This window comes from Oryctolagus cuniculus, chromosome 10, assembly GCF_051225735.1.
Source record: "Oryctolagus cuniculus isolate XC-2025 breed Fujian yellow rabbit chromosome 10, ASM5122573v1, whole genome shotgun sequence".
Taxonomy (NCBI): domain Eukaryota; kingdom Metazoa; phylum Chordata; class Mammalia; order Lagomorpha; family Leporidae; genus Oryctolagus; species Oryctolagus cuniculus.
Genome location: NC_142876.1, coordinates 68,190,959 through 68,203,920, shown reverse-complemented (window position 1 = coordinate 68,203,920; position 12,962 = coordinate 68,190,959). Strand labels below are relative to the sequence as shown.

General features: G+C 42.3%; 1 protein-coding gene across 6 annotated transcripts in view; it reads left to right on the top strand.

Moving 5' to 3' along the window:
- Nucleotides 1-12,962, top strand: part of PIEZO2 (piezo type mechanosensitive ion channel component 2) — a 454,193-nt gene that overhangs the window by 226,629 nt on the left and 214,602 nt on the right. For all 6 annotated transcript variants that reach the window (XM_089305336.1, XM_089305338.1, XM_089305337.1 and 3 more), the window contains exon 4: nt 1,863-1,905. In XM_089305336.1, coding sequence (XP_089161462.1) covers nt 1,863-1,905 — 43 coding nt within the window. The remainder of the gene's footprint in view (nt 1-1,862; nt 1,906-12,962) is intronic.

The window sequence follows — 12,962 nt, the reverse complement described above, 5'->3', positions numbered from 1 at the left end:
AGATGGGCAGGGGTTTGGCATAGTGGTTAAGAAGCCCCTTGGGTGGCCGGCGCCGCGGCTCACTAGGCTAATCCTCCGCCTAGCGGCGCCGGCACACCGGGTTCTAGTCCCGGTCGGGGCGCCGGATTCTGTCCCGGTTGCCCCTCTTCCACGCCAGCCCTCTGCTGTGGCCAGGGAGTGCAGTGGAGGATGGCCCAGGTGCTTGGGCCCTGCACCCCATGGGAGACCAGGAAAAGCACCTGGATCCTGGCTCCTGCCATCGGATCAGCGCGGTGCGCCGGCCGCAGCGCGCCGGCCGCGGCGGCCATTGGAGGGTGAACCAACGGCAAAAGGAAGACCTTTCTCTCTGTCTCTCTCTCTCACTGTCCACTCTGCCTGTCAAAAAAAAAAAAAAAAAAAAAAAAGAAGCCCCTTGGGTAGCTGAATCCCATGTTGGAGTCCCTGGATTCCAGCCAGGCCTGGCCCCACTTCTGATCCAGCTTCCTGCTAATATAGGAGGCAACAGATGATAGCTCAAGTACCTGGGACCCTGTCAGCCACATGAGAGAACCAGATGGAGTGCCTGGCTCCTGGCTTTGGACTGGTCCAGCCCTAGCTGTTAACAACATTTGGAGAGTGAACCAGCAGGTGGAAGATTTCTCACTGTTTGTCTCTTTTTGTCTCTGTCCCTCTCTGCGTTCATGTTGTCTGCCTTTCAAAGAAATTTTTAAAAGGGGATGTGGGTGAGTGAATGGTTAATGGTGTATTTCACTATTGTTTAAGGAAGGCACTGAATGTGATGGGTTAGAGCTTCAGAATGTTCTCTGGATATCAATGTGCATCACAACACCAAACTTCGATTCTCAGAGTGTAAAACGTACAATACACAGCTGCTTTATTTTTACCAGATGAGCTTTTATTTAGACTATTCTATACTGGGTCCTTGGATTTTTAGAGACTGATTTTGCTTGGCCTCCTGCTTTTCCAGATGAGAGTAGGGGTTTAGAGCTTTCTCACATTGCAGAGTGTATGCACTCAAATCCTCATGTAGATTTAACACTTGTAAATACAGAATTTTATTAAACTCTCTGTTCTCTTGAAAGGGTACCTTTTGAGAAATGTTTACTCAGGTCTTTGGCCCATACTAAAAACAATATAGTTATCTGTTTTTGCTGTTGGGTTAAGTTCCTTCTATATTCTAAATATTAAATCCTTATCAAATGCTTACTTTGGAAATATTACCTTTCATTCTGTTGTTGTCTCTTCACTCTGTTAACAGTTTCCATTATTGAAAAGAAGCTTATTAGTTTGATGTAATCTCATTTGTGTTTTGTTGTTTTTTTCCACTTGTGGAATGTAGAAGAGCTGATCTTGCGAAAGTAAAATGTAGAATGGTGGCTCCCAGAAACCGGGGAGAGTGTAGGGGTGAGGATGATTGACAGGTACAAAATCACAGTTAGATGCAAGAAAAAAGTTCTGGTGTTCTACTGAACTTTTGGGCTACTATTGTTAACAATACCATATTATATGTTTCAAAAGAGCCAGAATAGAAGAATTTGAATGTTCTCACCACAAGGAAATGATAAATATTTGAGGTGATGGTTTGCTAATTATCCTAATTTGATGATTACATAATGTACACATGTATCTAAACACCACACCGTACCCCATAAATATATACTATTATGTGTCAATGAAAAACAAAATAAGTTAAAAAATAAAAATGCCATGCAGGGACAGGAGGTGGGAAGTGATATGTGTGAGGGAAAGCAAACGCATCCCTTTTATGTGTAAAACCAAGTACTGGCCATGCGTGTGCAAAAACAGAACAAAGCTCTCTGTGCACTTGATGTATACTCATTATGATTCTCCTTCTATTACAGGCTCAACGTGGGAAAAGACATTTCGACAGATTGGCTTTGAAAGGTGAGCAATGATTATCAATTTCCACATTGCAATTTCTACAGTGCAATGTCAACCTATGTAAATTGTCAATTGTCCATCATTAGTGTGGCCTCCATTGCTTCCGAACCTATGTGACCTTGAGCAAGTCATCATTTTACCATCTGAGTCTTGATATCTTCATAAAGTAGAGCCTCACTTTATAAAATCTTTGCCTACACACAGACTGAAAATAAAGATGAAAGGAGCAATGGTGAAAATGCTTATTGAACTGTGACACAACATGAAAGATACGTAAGAATTACAGGAAGTGTAGGTGACCCTCCCTTTACTTTGTCACCTGATGTGTTATATTCAGTGTGGAAAAAATGTCTATGTTGATGTCTTCCCAAATATCACAAAAGTTAGGCCTTCATTCTAAATGAGAAGCTGGGATCATGTCACAATTAGCTGAAACTCTTTCTATTTCAACAAGTCCTCTACACCTCAACAGAAATATAAAATAGTGTACATGCCACAATATCACAAATGTGGAGGTAGGGATAATATTGTCTCCCAGTTCTCCCCGGGTGATATGTAGTGTATTCCATCAAACTTTCAATGAAGATACAACTATTAAAAGAGAGATCTAATTGAATTTTACTGTAAAAGTAAACTTTGATTAGCTTTTACCATCAAATTGGAAGTGTACTTTTTTCTGCATATTGATTGAACTGATACATTGCTTAGACCATATAAAATAAGTAATAAAATGCTTAAAAATGCATCATTTCTCTAGTAGCACTAGAGAATAGTCCATCACCCACTGTGATGACTCTTGCCTTGCCATTGTTCATTGGTTCAAAGGTGTATGGATTTCTCTGCATACCCTCCCACTCAGGTCAGCACCACTCTGTATTGAGTTCCTCAGGTTGCAGGGAGCTGGCCTGGGGTGACCAAATGCACAGGCATCATAAAGCAAGGCAAGGGCCATCCTCTGTGGCTTCATTCCAGGGTGAAATCTTTTCCCAAACCATCTGTCACTTGATTCTCCTTTCATATGATGAACAGTTTCAAAAATAAATAAAAGTAGAGTGAGTAGTAAAAGGAGTATTACAAATCCAAGCCCAGTTTCAGTAAGATTGGGCCATATTTGCTGTCCATTTTTCTTTTTTTTTTTTTGCTGAAATATGCTAATAAACCTCTCAGACACTATGTTATTTCATTGCTACATTGAACCACATGCATAAAAACCATAAGGCTATTATCATTCCTAATGTGAATAGCAGTAAACCCTTAGCATCATTTAATACCCAGTCAACATTTAGATTCAAATGATTACACTGTCAGTCTTTGGGAACAAGTTCATGTTGACTTCTTGTCCTTTGGGCACAGATGCTACAGTCATTAGAGTCTATATTTCTAGCACAACTAGCCAAATGTCCCAGGTTCATCCTGTGCCCACCCAGGAGTCAGGTGCTCCTCCAGGGAAAGGTGTTTTGAAACCAAAACCTGACAACCAGACATGTTTATTGCTTCTGAGATCTTCCCTTCCCTTCCCTTCCCTTCCCTTCCCTTCCCTTCCCTTCCCTTCCCTTCCCTTCCCTTCCCTTCCCTTCCCTTCCCTTCTCCCTTTCCTTTCCTTTCCTTTCCTTTCCTTTCCTTTCCTTTCCTTTCCTTTCCTTTCCTTTCCTTTCCTTTCCTTTCCTTTCCTTTCCTTTCCTTTCCTTTCCTTTCCTTTCCTTTCCTTTTTGACAGGCAGAGTTAGACAGTGAGAGAGAAAGAGACAGAGAAGGGTCTTCCTTCCATTGGTTCACCCCCCCCCCCAAATGGCCGCTACGGCTGGCGCGCTGTGCCGATCGAAGGCAGGAGCCAGGTGCTTCCTCCTGGTCTCCCATGTGGGTGCAGGGCCCAAGCACTTGGGCCATCCTCCACTGCCTTCCCAGGCCACAGCAGAGAGCTGGACTGGAAGAGGAGCAACCGGGACAGAATCCGGCACCCCAACTGGGACCAAAACCAGGGGTGCCGGCGCCACAGGCAGAGGATTAGCCAGGTGAGCCACAGCGCCAGCCATTTCTGAGATTTTTCAATAGACAAAATGAAGAAATATGTGTTTTAAGAAACACATATTTCTGTGCGCTGTGGCACAGTGGGTTGAAGTCCTGGCCTGAAGCGCCGGCATCCCATATGGGTGCTGGTTCTAGTCCTGGCTGCTCTTCTTCTGATCCAGCTCTCTGCTATGGCCTAGGAAAGCAGTGGAAGATGGCCCAGGTCCCTGGGCCTCCTCACCCACATGGGAGACCCTTGGGAACCTCCTGGATCCTGGCTTTGGATTGGCACAGCTCTGGCCATTGCAGCCATCTGGGGAGTGAACCAGCGGATGGAAGATCTCTCTCTCTGTCTCTACCTCTCTCTGTAACTCTGTCTTTCAAATAAATAAAATAAATCTTATAAAAAAGTAAATCCTGAATTCATATGATAGCTCCATTTTAAAATGTGGCTTTATGGAGCTTTTAACTTCTCTGATGTTATATTTGTATCTCTATATCCACTGATATCCTTGGCTCTTAACTTTTCTGTTTCTTTGGGGCTTTTTTAAGGATTTATTTATTTATTTGAAAGAGAGCATCAGAGAGCTGGGGGAAGAAGGGGACAGAGAGAGAAAGTGAGGCTTTCCATTCCCTGGTTCACTCCCAGATGGACACAACAGTACAGACTTGGCTAGGCTGAAGCCAGGGTAGCAGGGGTCCAAGCAGTTGGGCCATCATCTGCTGACTTCCTAGATGCATTAACAGGGAGCTAGATCAGAAGCAAAGTAGCAAACACACAAGCGGGCACACTGATCTGAGATGCAGGAGTGAGTGGTGGCTTAACCCATTGGAATCCAAAGCTGACTCGTCTTTTCTGTTTCATTGCATAGTATAACATAGACACCATTATCAAAATAATACTAATATTACTTCTAATAATAAGGTAATTGGGTCTTGTACCCCAAAACTCTGCATAGCTTATTTAGTACAATGGTAAGTTAAGAAGATGTTAAAGGAAGATTTTATTAAGAATCTTAATGTTTATTCATTACATTGTTACAATTTAATATTTATTTGTGGTATTTGTGATTTGATTAATCTGTATAAAAATTATAAGTAGAAAGGTTTCTATTTCATCTGAATTATTTTAAAGTTGTAAACATACTTTTTAAAAAATGGATTATTTGAATGTTCATGGCACATGACTTGCAAAAAAACTATAAAAATTTAGAATCACTGAATTGTGTTCCTGTATTACCAAAAAAAAATTGTAAAAACTTTCACTCATCCCAACTTAATATTTCATAAATGATATACAATCAAACAAGTGAACACGAAGCATGAAATATTTTCTTCTTTCTGTGCAGTTATAGACCAAATTTTAGATCTAATCAGACTGTTTCTGGATCTTCCTAACATCAGTAGTTTTCCTTTTGATTTAGTTTGAGTTTTTCGAACACGTAACATTTAAATGACTTCAAGTTCAAGTCAATCAACATAATTTTCTTTCTCAGGGACACGTCAGTTTCATCCTTCTCCCTTGTACCCTGCTCCTCCTGCCCTCCACAGCAGTCCTGGTTCTTAGCTTTCTGTTTAAACTTCCAATGTTTACTCATGCACATGCAAGCCAGTGCTGAGGTCTGTGTGTAGCCTAGCTCTGCTCTCATATGAAGAGTGCATATTGCTTGCATTCTTGTGCACTTAGAGTTTTCCACTGAGAGAGTATGTCCTGGGGATCATTCCTCAACAAAGTATGTATACTTGACTCACTGTATGAACATCCTCTGTGTGGATGAGATGGGCCAAGCCAGTCTCATGGAAATCATGATCCTTTGCAGTGTCAAGGGTTCCTAATAATTTCAGGGGTGCAAGTGATCAAGGGGCACTGGGGAGGAAGGGAAGGAGCCACAGAGTCCTAGGTGGATCCCAGGACCTTCTTTTTCACACCAGATCCAGGCTCAGTGGCCCAGAGGGCTTTTCTTGAGGGCTATGGATCCCTCATACCGCATAGAGCATCTGCCTTTGCAACATCCCAGTTTTACATGCAAGAAATTTGAATAGCTTCTGTGGCATTCTCCAGCGGCCATGCCTTATAAATCTATATATTGTAGATTTGTTTATCATTTCAACACCAAACCAGAACTGTCCTGCTTGGAGCTTTCCATGGATGAGGACTCTTTGCTTAGCAGAAGAATCATTCTACTTAAAATGATTTTCTAAAAGGTTTCTTAATTTATTTGAAAGGCAGAGTGACAAGAGGGAGAGGGAGAGACAGAGAAAGAGAGAGAGAGTGATCTTCTGTTTTCTCTTTCACTCTCCAAATGCCAACAGCAGCCAGGGCTGGGCCAGGCTGAAGCCAGGAGCCTACAACTCCATCTAGGTCTCCCACATGGGCCATCTTCCACTTCTTTCTCAGGAGCACTAGCAGGAAGCTGGATTGAAATTGGAGCAGGCAGGATTCAAAGTGGCACTCCAACATGCCATATTACGTGTGCCACAATACTGGCCCCTCTAGTTAAAATGTTTGCGAGAAATTAAACAGAGTCACTCACCCTACTCCCCCCAACCCCCTGTCTTCTTGGTAACCAGAGGTAAAACAGATCACAGGCCACTTGCTTAAACTCCTTAACAGTTGGATTACAATATGGTTCATTGAACTTGTCCCCTGAAGATGGATATTTAGGCAATTTCCAGCCATTTGCTGTTACAAGAAAAAGTTGTAATGATATTACACATACCTGTATTTTTGCCAAATATCCTGGGGATAGAGTCCCAAGTACAATCAAAGAGTAAGTTCATATGGAACTTTGCTAAATATCACCAGATTTCCCTCATAAAAATAGGGCTTTAATAGTTTTCACTCCACCAGCAGTGCATGAGAGTAGCCATTCCCCGAAAGCCCCAGAGGAGGCTGTCAAACTTGGAAACTCTGCCAATCTGATAGGTGAGGAATGGTATCTCTGTGTTCTTTTAATTTGCATTCATCTTGGCCATTTTCCCATAGAGTACAGAGAAGGCCAGGATTCTTTGCTTTCTCTTAAGTGAAGCATTTTGGGCAAGAGCTACTTCTTTAAAAAAGAAAGTTTATTTTTATTTGAAAGAAGACAGAAAGAGACAGACAGACATATCTTCCATCTGTTGGTTCACTCCCCAAAAGCCTACAATAGCCAGGCACATCAGTAAGAAGCTGAACTGCAAGTGGCAGCAAGACTGGATCCTGGGCACTCTGATAGGGGATATGGTTGCACCACAATGCATCTCCCAAGAGAGCTTAACTGGCTGCAACACAGTGAGTGCCCCATGAGAGCTTGACAAAGTTTGGCAACAGCAACAACATTTTATTCCTAGCTTCCAAGACCTTTATCTTTTCCTTGCTTGAATATGATTTATTGGAAAAGTTACCATAGGCCAAACCCTGGGTTAAATTATTTCTAGTTCATAGACTGCAGGCGTGGCTGTATTGCAAGTCAGCAGAGTTTGACTGTTGGCAGTCATTTGCTGACCTCACTATAGACTTTGATCTCATGGATAAAACAATTGGAACAAATCAAGTAGTCTGTTCATCCAGCCATAGCAACTCAAGCAGACCTGCATTCATTCCCAGGTTTGCCTGGTCCCAGAGACAAAGTTTTAACATCAAACCACACAGAATTCCTGGATTACGGATCTCTTTTGTTTTATATTTTCTTTTTCCTATCCCTGTAGCTCTGGGAACACGGTCTCAACCACAATTCTTATTGACCATTCTCATTTCATGGCTATTTTGAATAAGGCCAGACAATATAAAATACTATAAAATGCCTCCCTGAAATTTTTATGCTTCTGAACAGATACATAAATAAAAATGCTATTGGGGCATATGTTAAGTGGTATTTGATTTTCTTATTTCTTCAAGAAGCAGAAAGGACAGACAGACAGAGACTATCCACTGTTTCACTCCCTAAATGCCTACAATGGCCAAAACCAGATCAAGACAAAGCCAAGAGCTGGGAACTCAATCCAGGTCTCCTACAAGAGTGGGAGAAGGAGTAAGGAGCTGTAGGCAGGTATTGATTCCAGGCACTCCAATATGGGATGCAGGCATCTCAAGTGGTGTCATAACCACTGTGCCAAATGCCTGCCCTGAGTTTTACTTCTGAACTATATTCTCAGCCATTTCTTTCCAGCCCTTCCCCTGTGGGTCCACTAAGAGTATTGGTGATCATTCTTGTTTTCAGTTGTCTTCAAATGGAATCCTGTGTTCTCCCACATCAGTCAGTGTTTTCTCATTCAGAGGTGGGCAATAATCTCTGCATTTTACCTAGTGTCTTAAAATACAGAACAGACCCTGATCTCTGGGGTGGTTGTACATTTACAGCTGCAAAGACTAAGTGCAGCAGTGTTGTTAAATATGGCTTTGCTTTTTTCTCAAGTTCAACTTCTGCTTTGTCTTAAAGGAAATTCCAATTGCATCTTCAATAATGCTATCTGGTTCTTTAGAGCAGTTGTAAGAGATATTAATCCTTTCAGCACCATGCCCTTTGAAGTTGGCCCATCAATCTGCTTGCCAACAGATGATTTTGAAAAGATCACATTTAAGGAAAAGGAGTAACTGAGTCAGCTACAGCTTCAAAGCAGTCTCCAAGACTGAGAAGGCCAAGATGCGTCCTGTTGTACGTTACGGGACTGAGAGGAAAACCTAGGGGCACTGCCCTCCGGTCCTCTTGTTGGGTGGTGATGGGATAGTGATGTGCCCTCCTTCCTCCTGGGATCTTGGGTCCAGCCATTTCCTTTCTGGAAACCCAATGATGATATACATTGTCTCAGAGTGAACATTCATTGTCACAGTTTATGTGGCTGCATTCGTGCTACAATGTCATGTTTGCTTGGCAAACAGTCATGTTTCCCCTCTGTGGGGATGTCAAGAGTTTATTTCAGGACTTGGCTACAGCAGAATGTTGTAAGGTAGGAAGGAAATGCTGTAATGAAGGTTCAGGAATCTGTGTCGCCTGCAACCTGCCCTCACCACTCCTGGTTAAACAATGTTATGTGACCTACATAACAAAAGCAGTCTCATTTTATTTTTTTTTTTAACTGTAGAAAAAAAAAGGTCTGTTCCTAATGCTTTGGTTTCAGTTAGAAAGCTCATTTTCCTGTGCAGATGTTTAAGCTTGTGATTCTAAATATTTCCAAATCACTGTCATTTTTAGTCTAAGTTAAGATGACTCTAGGAGAACATGGACTTGTGTATTCAGCAACACTTGGAATATCCCAAGCAAGTGTTAGTCAGCATGACTTTGGAACAGCATGGCCCAACTTTTCAGGGGTTTCCCAGGGCACACATGTTTCCTCCGCACTCCTGCCAAATCTGATGAGGAGACCAGACAGATCTAGAGGGCAGCTTGCTCTCGTGTGGGTGCCATTCGTTGGCTTCAAATATGTGGCACTTTTGTCTCAACACGAGGCTTTGGAGTTTGCTTAAGTGTGCAACAAGAGCCTGAGCAGCTGCACAGTGCATCCTCAGTGTCCGCCTGGAAGTGGCATTTGTCACCACAGCTGACAGCTCACAGGTACCGCCACACCTCGCATCCAGGAAGCAAACGAGACTGAGAGATGTGAAGGGCTCACAAGTATCCACCGCAATAAGCTCTGCGCATGCCTTTCTCTTTCCATAGCTGTACTTTTCATCTGAGAAAAATATTAGAGCAAGTATGTAGGCTGGACCACAGCACTCTGCCAGCAGAAATAAAAGTTTCTGTTTTCTGGGTGATCTTAGTGCTGCCTATTTAAAAATAACAATCATTTACTGGTCTCATCCATTTTTACTTAACAAGTATAGAAGTTATTCTTTCAGTAGATCTATGTAATCAACACAGTATGTCAGATTACATTACCATTGATGTTATTACCCATGATTTTACTTGATGCTCTACTTGGATTGTGGAATGAAATGCTGTGTGCCTTCAAAGAACAGCATAAAATATAAATCACCCTGAAAATGGCATGCTACAATGAAACACACATATTCCTAGGGTTTTTTTCCCCCCACTGGAGACATAACTCCAAAGGTGTGCCTTTGTCTTTTGTGGGGATGGAAGCCTTACACAGCTCTTTCTCTGATGTCAGGCCCCACTCTCTACAAGTAATCCATGGAGAAGCTTCCATTTAGACATTATTGCTTGGTGAAACCCTTCCTGATGGCTTAACGACCTCTTCTCTTTGTACTTCTCATCGTCTTCAGTGATGGCACTGACTGGACACATTGCATGGGAATTCCCACTGTGCTTTTCCTCCTTCAGTCCTCAAGCCCTTGAGCACACAAGCCTGAGACATCCTAATACCTTGGTGCCCTGGCCACCAGCTGACACATGCAGGCTAGCCAGATGTTGGTGGAACACATTGAAGAGCTTGGGGAAGAGTGGGCTTCTACAGAAGCCAAATTCTATTTTCTTTTTGTGGTACAGCTTTATAATTTACTAGCCAGACCAGAGAAATTAATGTTGTTTATTTAGATATATTAGGTAAAATATGGAGATATAACATAAAAGTAAATCTCAAAGATGGTTTTATGATGTGTTTTTCAGTATGAAAAGTTATACTCAAGAAATGAATGTCTAACTACAGTCAGGTATCATAGAAACAATGGTATTCACTTGCAAGGGTTTTGCTCTATTTTTCTACAGATTTTAAGTTAAAGTTCCAAGTCTGTGGACTAAAATGGATAATTTGACTATATTTCATTTACATCAAGGCAAATACTCTTTGTATTGCTACACTCAAATCCCACCAATACGATAATCTTGTGGTCTAAGGGGTAAGAAAATACTGGTTTGAATTTAGTCCTGTTTTGGCAACTTATGGTTTTGCAAGCCAACAGCACTTTGCATATAAAAGTATTGTTCTTAATCACATGGTCTGCCTTTTACAGTGGCTTTTCTGAAAGATGGACTTCTCAATTCATTGATTCTTTCAGACTGCATATAAATGTTTCTGGAAAGTTGAGCAGGCTGTTTTGAAATTGTATTATAAAATTTTGTCAAAGTATTTTCTAAACAAGAAATGATAAGAATAAAATGATGATTCTGTATTTTAGTGTTTAAAATTCAGCTCAACATAATGGGTTATTCAGTTGTTGAACATTTTTTAAAACTATTTCAGAAGCAGAGAGAGAGGGAAGAGAGAGAGAGAGAGAGAGAGAGAGAGAGGAATTCTCATTCACAGGAGGCTCCCAATCACAAATGTCCACAATAGCTGGGGCTGGGTTGGGCCAACTCTGGGTGCTGAGAACTCAATCTAGCTCTCCTATGTGGGTTGTAGGAACCCAATCACTTGAACCCTCCCTGCTATCCCCCAGCATCTGCTCTGAAAGGAAGGTAGACTGAAAAGTCAGAGCTGGGAATTGACACCAGCACTCCAATATAGGACGTGGGCATCTTAACTGGCATCCAGGGTAACTGCCCAGGGATGAACACTTTAAACCTTCACTTCCTGTCCAGTCCTGGGATACGTTTGAGTTTTTCAAATGAACAAAGCAGGGAAAGGAGCTTGACCTTTAGAAATACCTATCATGCTGGCCCCTCTTTCTCTCGTGACTATTTTGTTTGCAGGATTTGTTAATTCTCACAATATCCTGGACTCTAGAGTAAGATTCAGCTGAGTTATACTGGGACGACTAAGACTCCATGTCTCAATGACTCGGGAGAGCGGTGTTTATTTCTTGCTCATATTAGATTCCAGGGCCAGAGACTGTGGACTGAGTGTGGTGTTCTCCAAGCACCCTCTTCATTCTGGGATCCAGGCTAAAACAAAGCCTGCATTTGGTATTTGCCTTTCTTGTGGCTGGGGAAAAATTGCTACAGCCAAAGCAAGTAATGGCTCTTGAAGTATTTTCTCAGTGTGAAACATGACACCTCTGCTGACTTTTCATTGCCCGAGCAGTTTGCACAGCCAAGTCCAAGATCTATGGGTGGAGAAGCACCCTCCTCCCAAAGGAGCCCACTGTAGGCCATGCAGGAATACAGAGTGGTACAGAATATTGCCACAAGAAAGGAGGGCGACAAGGTGACCCTAGTAATATTCACACAGACTTTTTCCATTTTATAAATGAGTAAAGTAAAAGCACAGATGTGAAATATTTTACTCAAGATCCTATAGCCAGTGAATGTCAAAGGCAATGGGTGAACTCATTTTTATGGATTGTATCTTCCATTCATTCACAATCCATGGCGCTGGCATTTGTGATATGCCATGTTGGCAAGCATTTATTCAGCACACTTTATAACAATTGTGCTGAGTGCCAGGGTTGGTGGGAAGAGGTGGTCTTGGGCTTATAGAAGATGCCCATTTGTCAACTTGAATTATAGTGAGCAAGCTGCATGCTATCATTTGAAAGTGTTTATTGAGCAGCTACTGTGTACCAGGAGCCATTATCCTGATGGAGGGATTATGGAGGTAGAAGAGTGATAGGAGTGAGCTAATGTGTGGAGATCGTGGTGAGATTGTGGAGATCTGGCTGCAGAGTGGGGGGATCAAGGGGAGTTGTCTGTGAATGTTTAACTTCAGGGGAATCCTGGGCAGGGTGAAGAAGGATTATTGCACTTTAGTCATGGGATAAACCATGAGTGCACAAAAGATAAGAAATGAAAGCCGAGCACAGGGGGACATCCTTGACAAGAAGTATGTTGTAGGCAATGCCAAGTAGTGTGTGTGTTATCTTGATAGCACTGGGAGCCACTGCAGCTGTTTCCAGGGAAGATGTGGTTAACTGTGCTTCTAGAAATGTCACTCAGGCAGCCTAATTGACCAGAAGATGGGCTGCTGGAGAATGATCATGAATGCTGATCCAAGACAGTGATGGCATAAACAAGACAGACAAGTATATGCTAACATATTTTAGGAAGTAAAAATTGAAGTTACAGCTTGGCAAATAATAAATTGGATGCTGATGTATGAGGGAGGAAGGATTCTCATGAGTTGGTTCCACCCTGTATCTGCTGTCACCCCACCTAGTTCTTGCAGCCCTCTGCTTCTAGCCTGAGGGTTTTCTCCAACCCCTTGGAAACTAGTTCCATCTCCATGAAGCGCAGCCTGGAA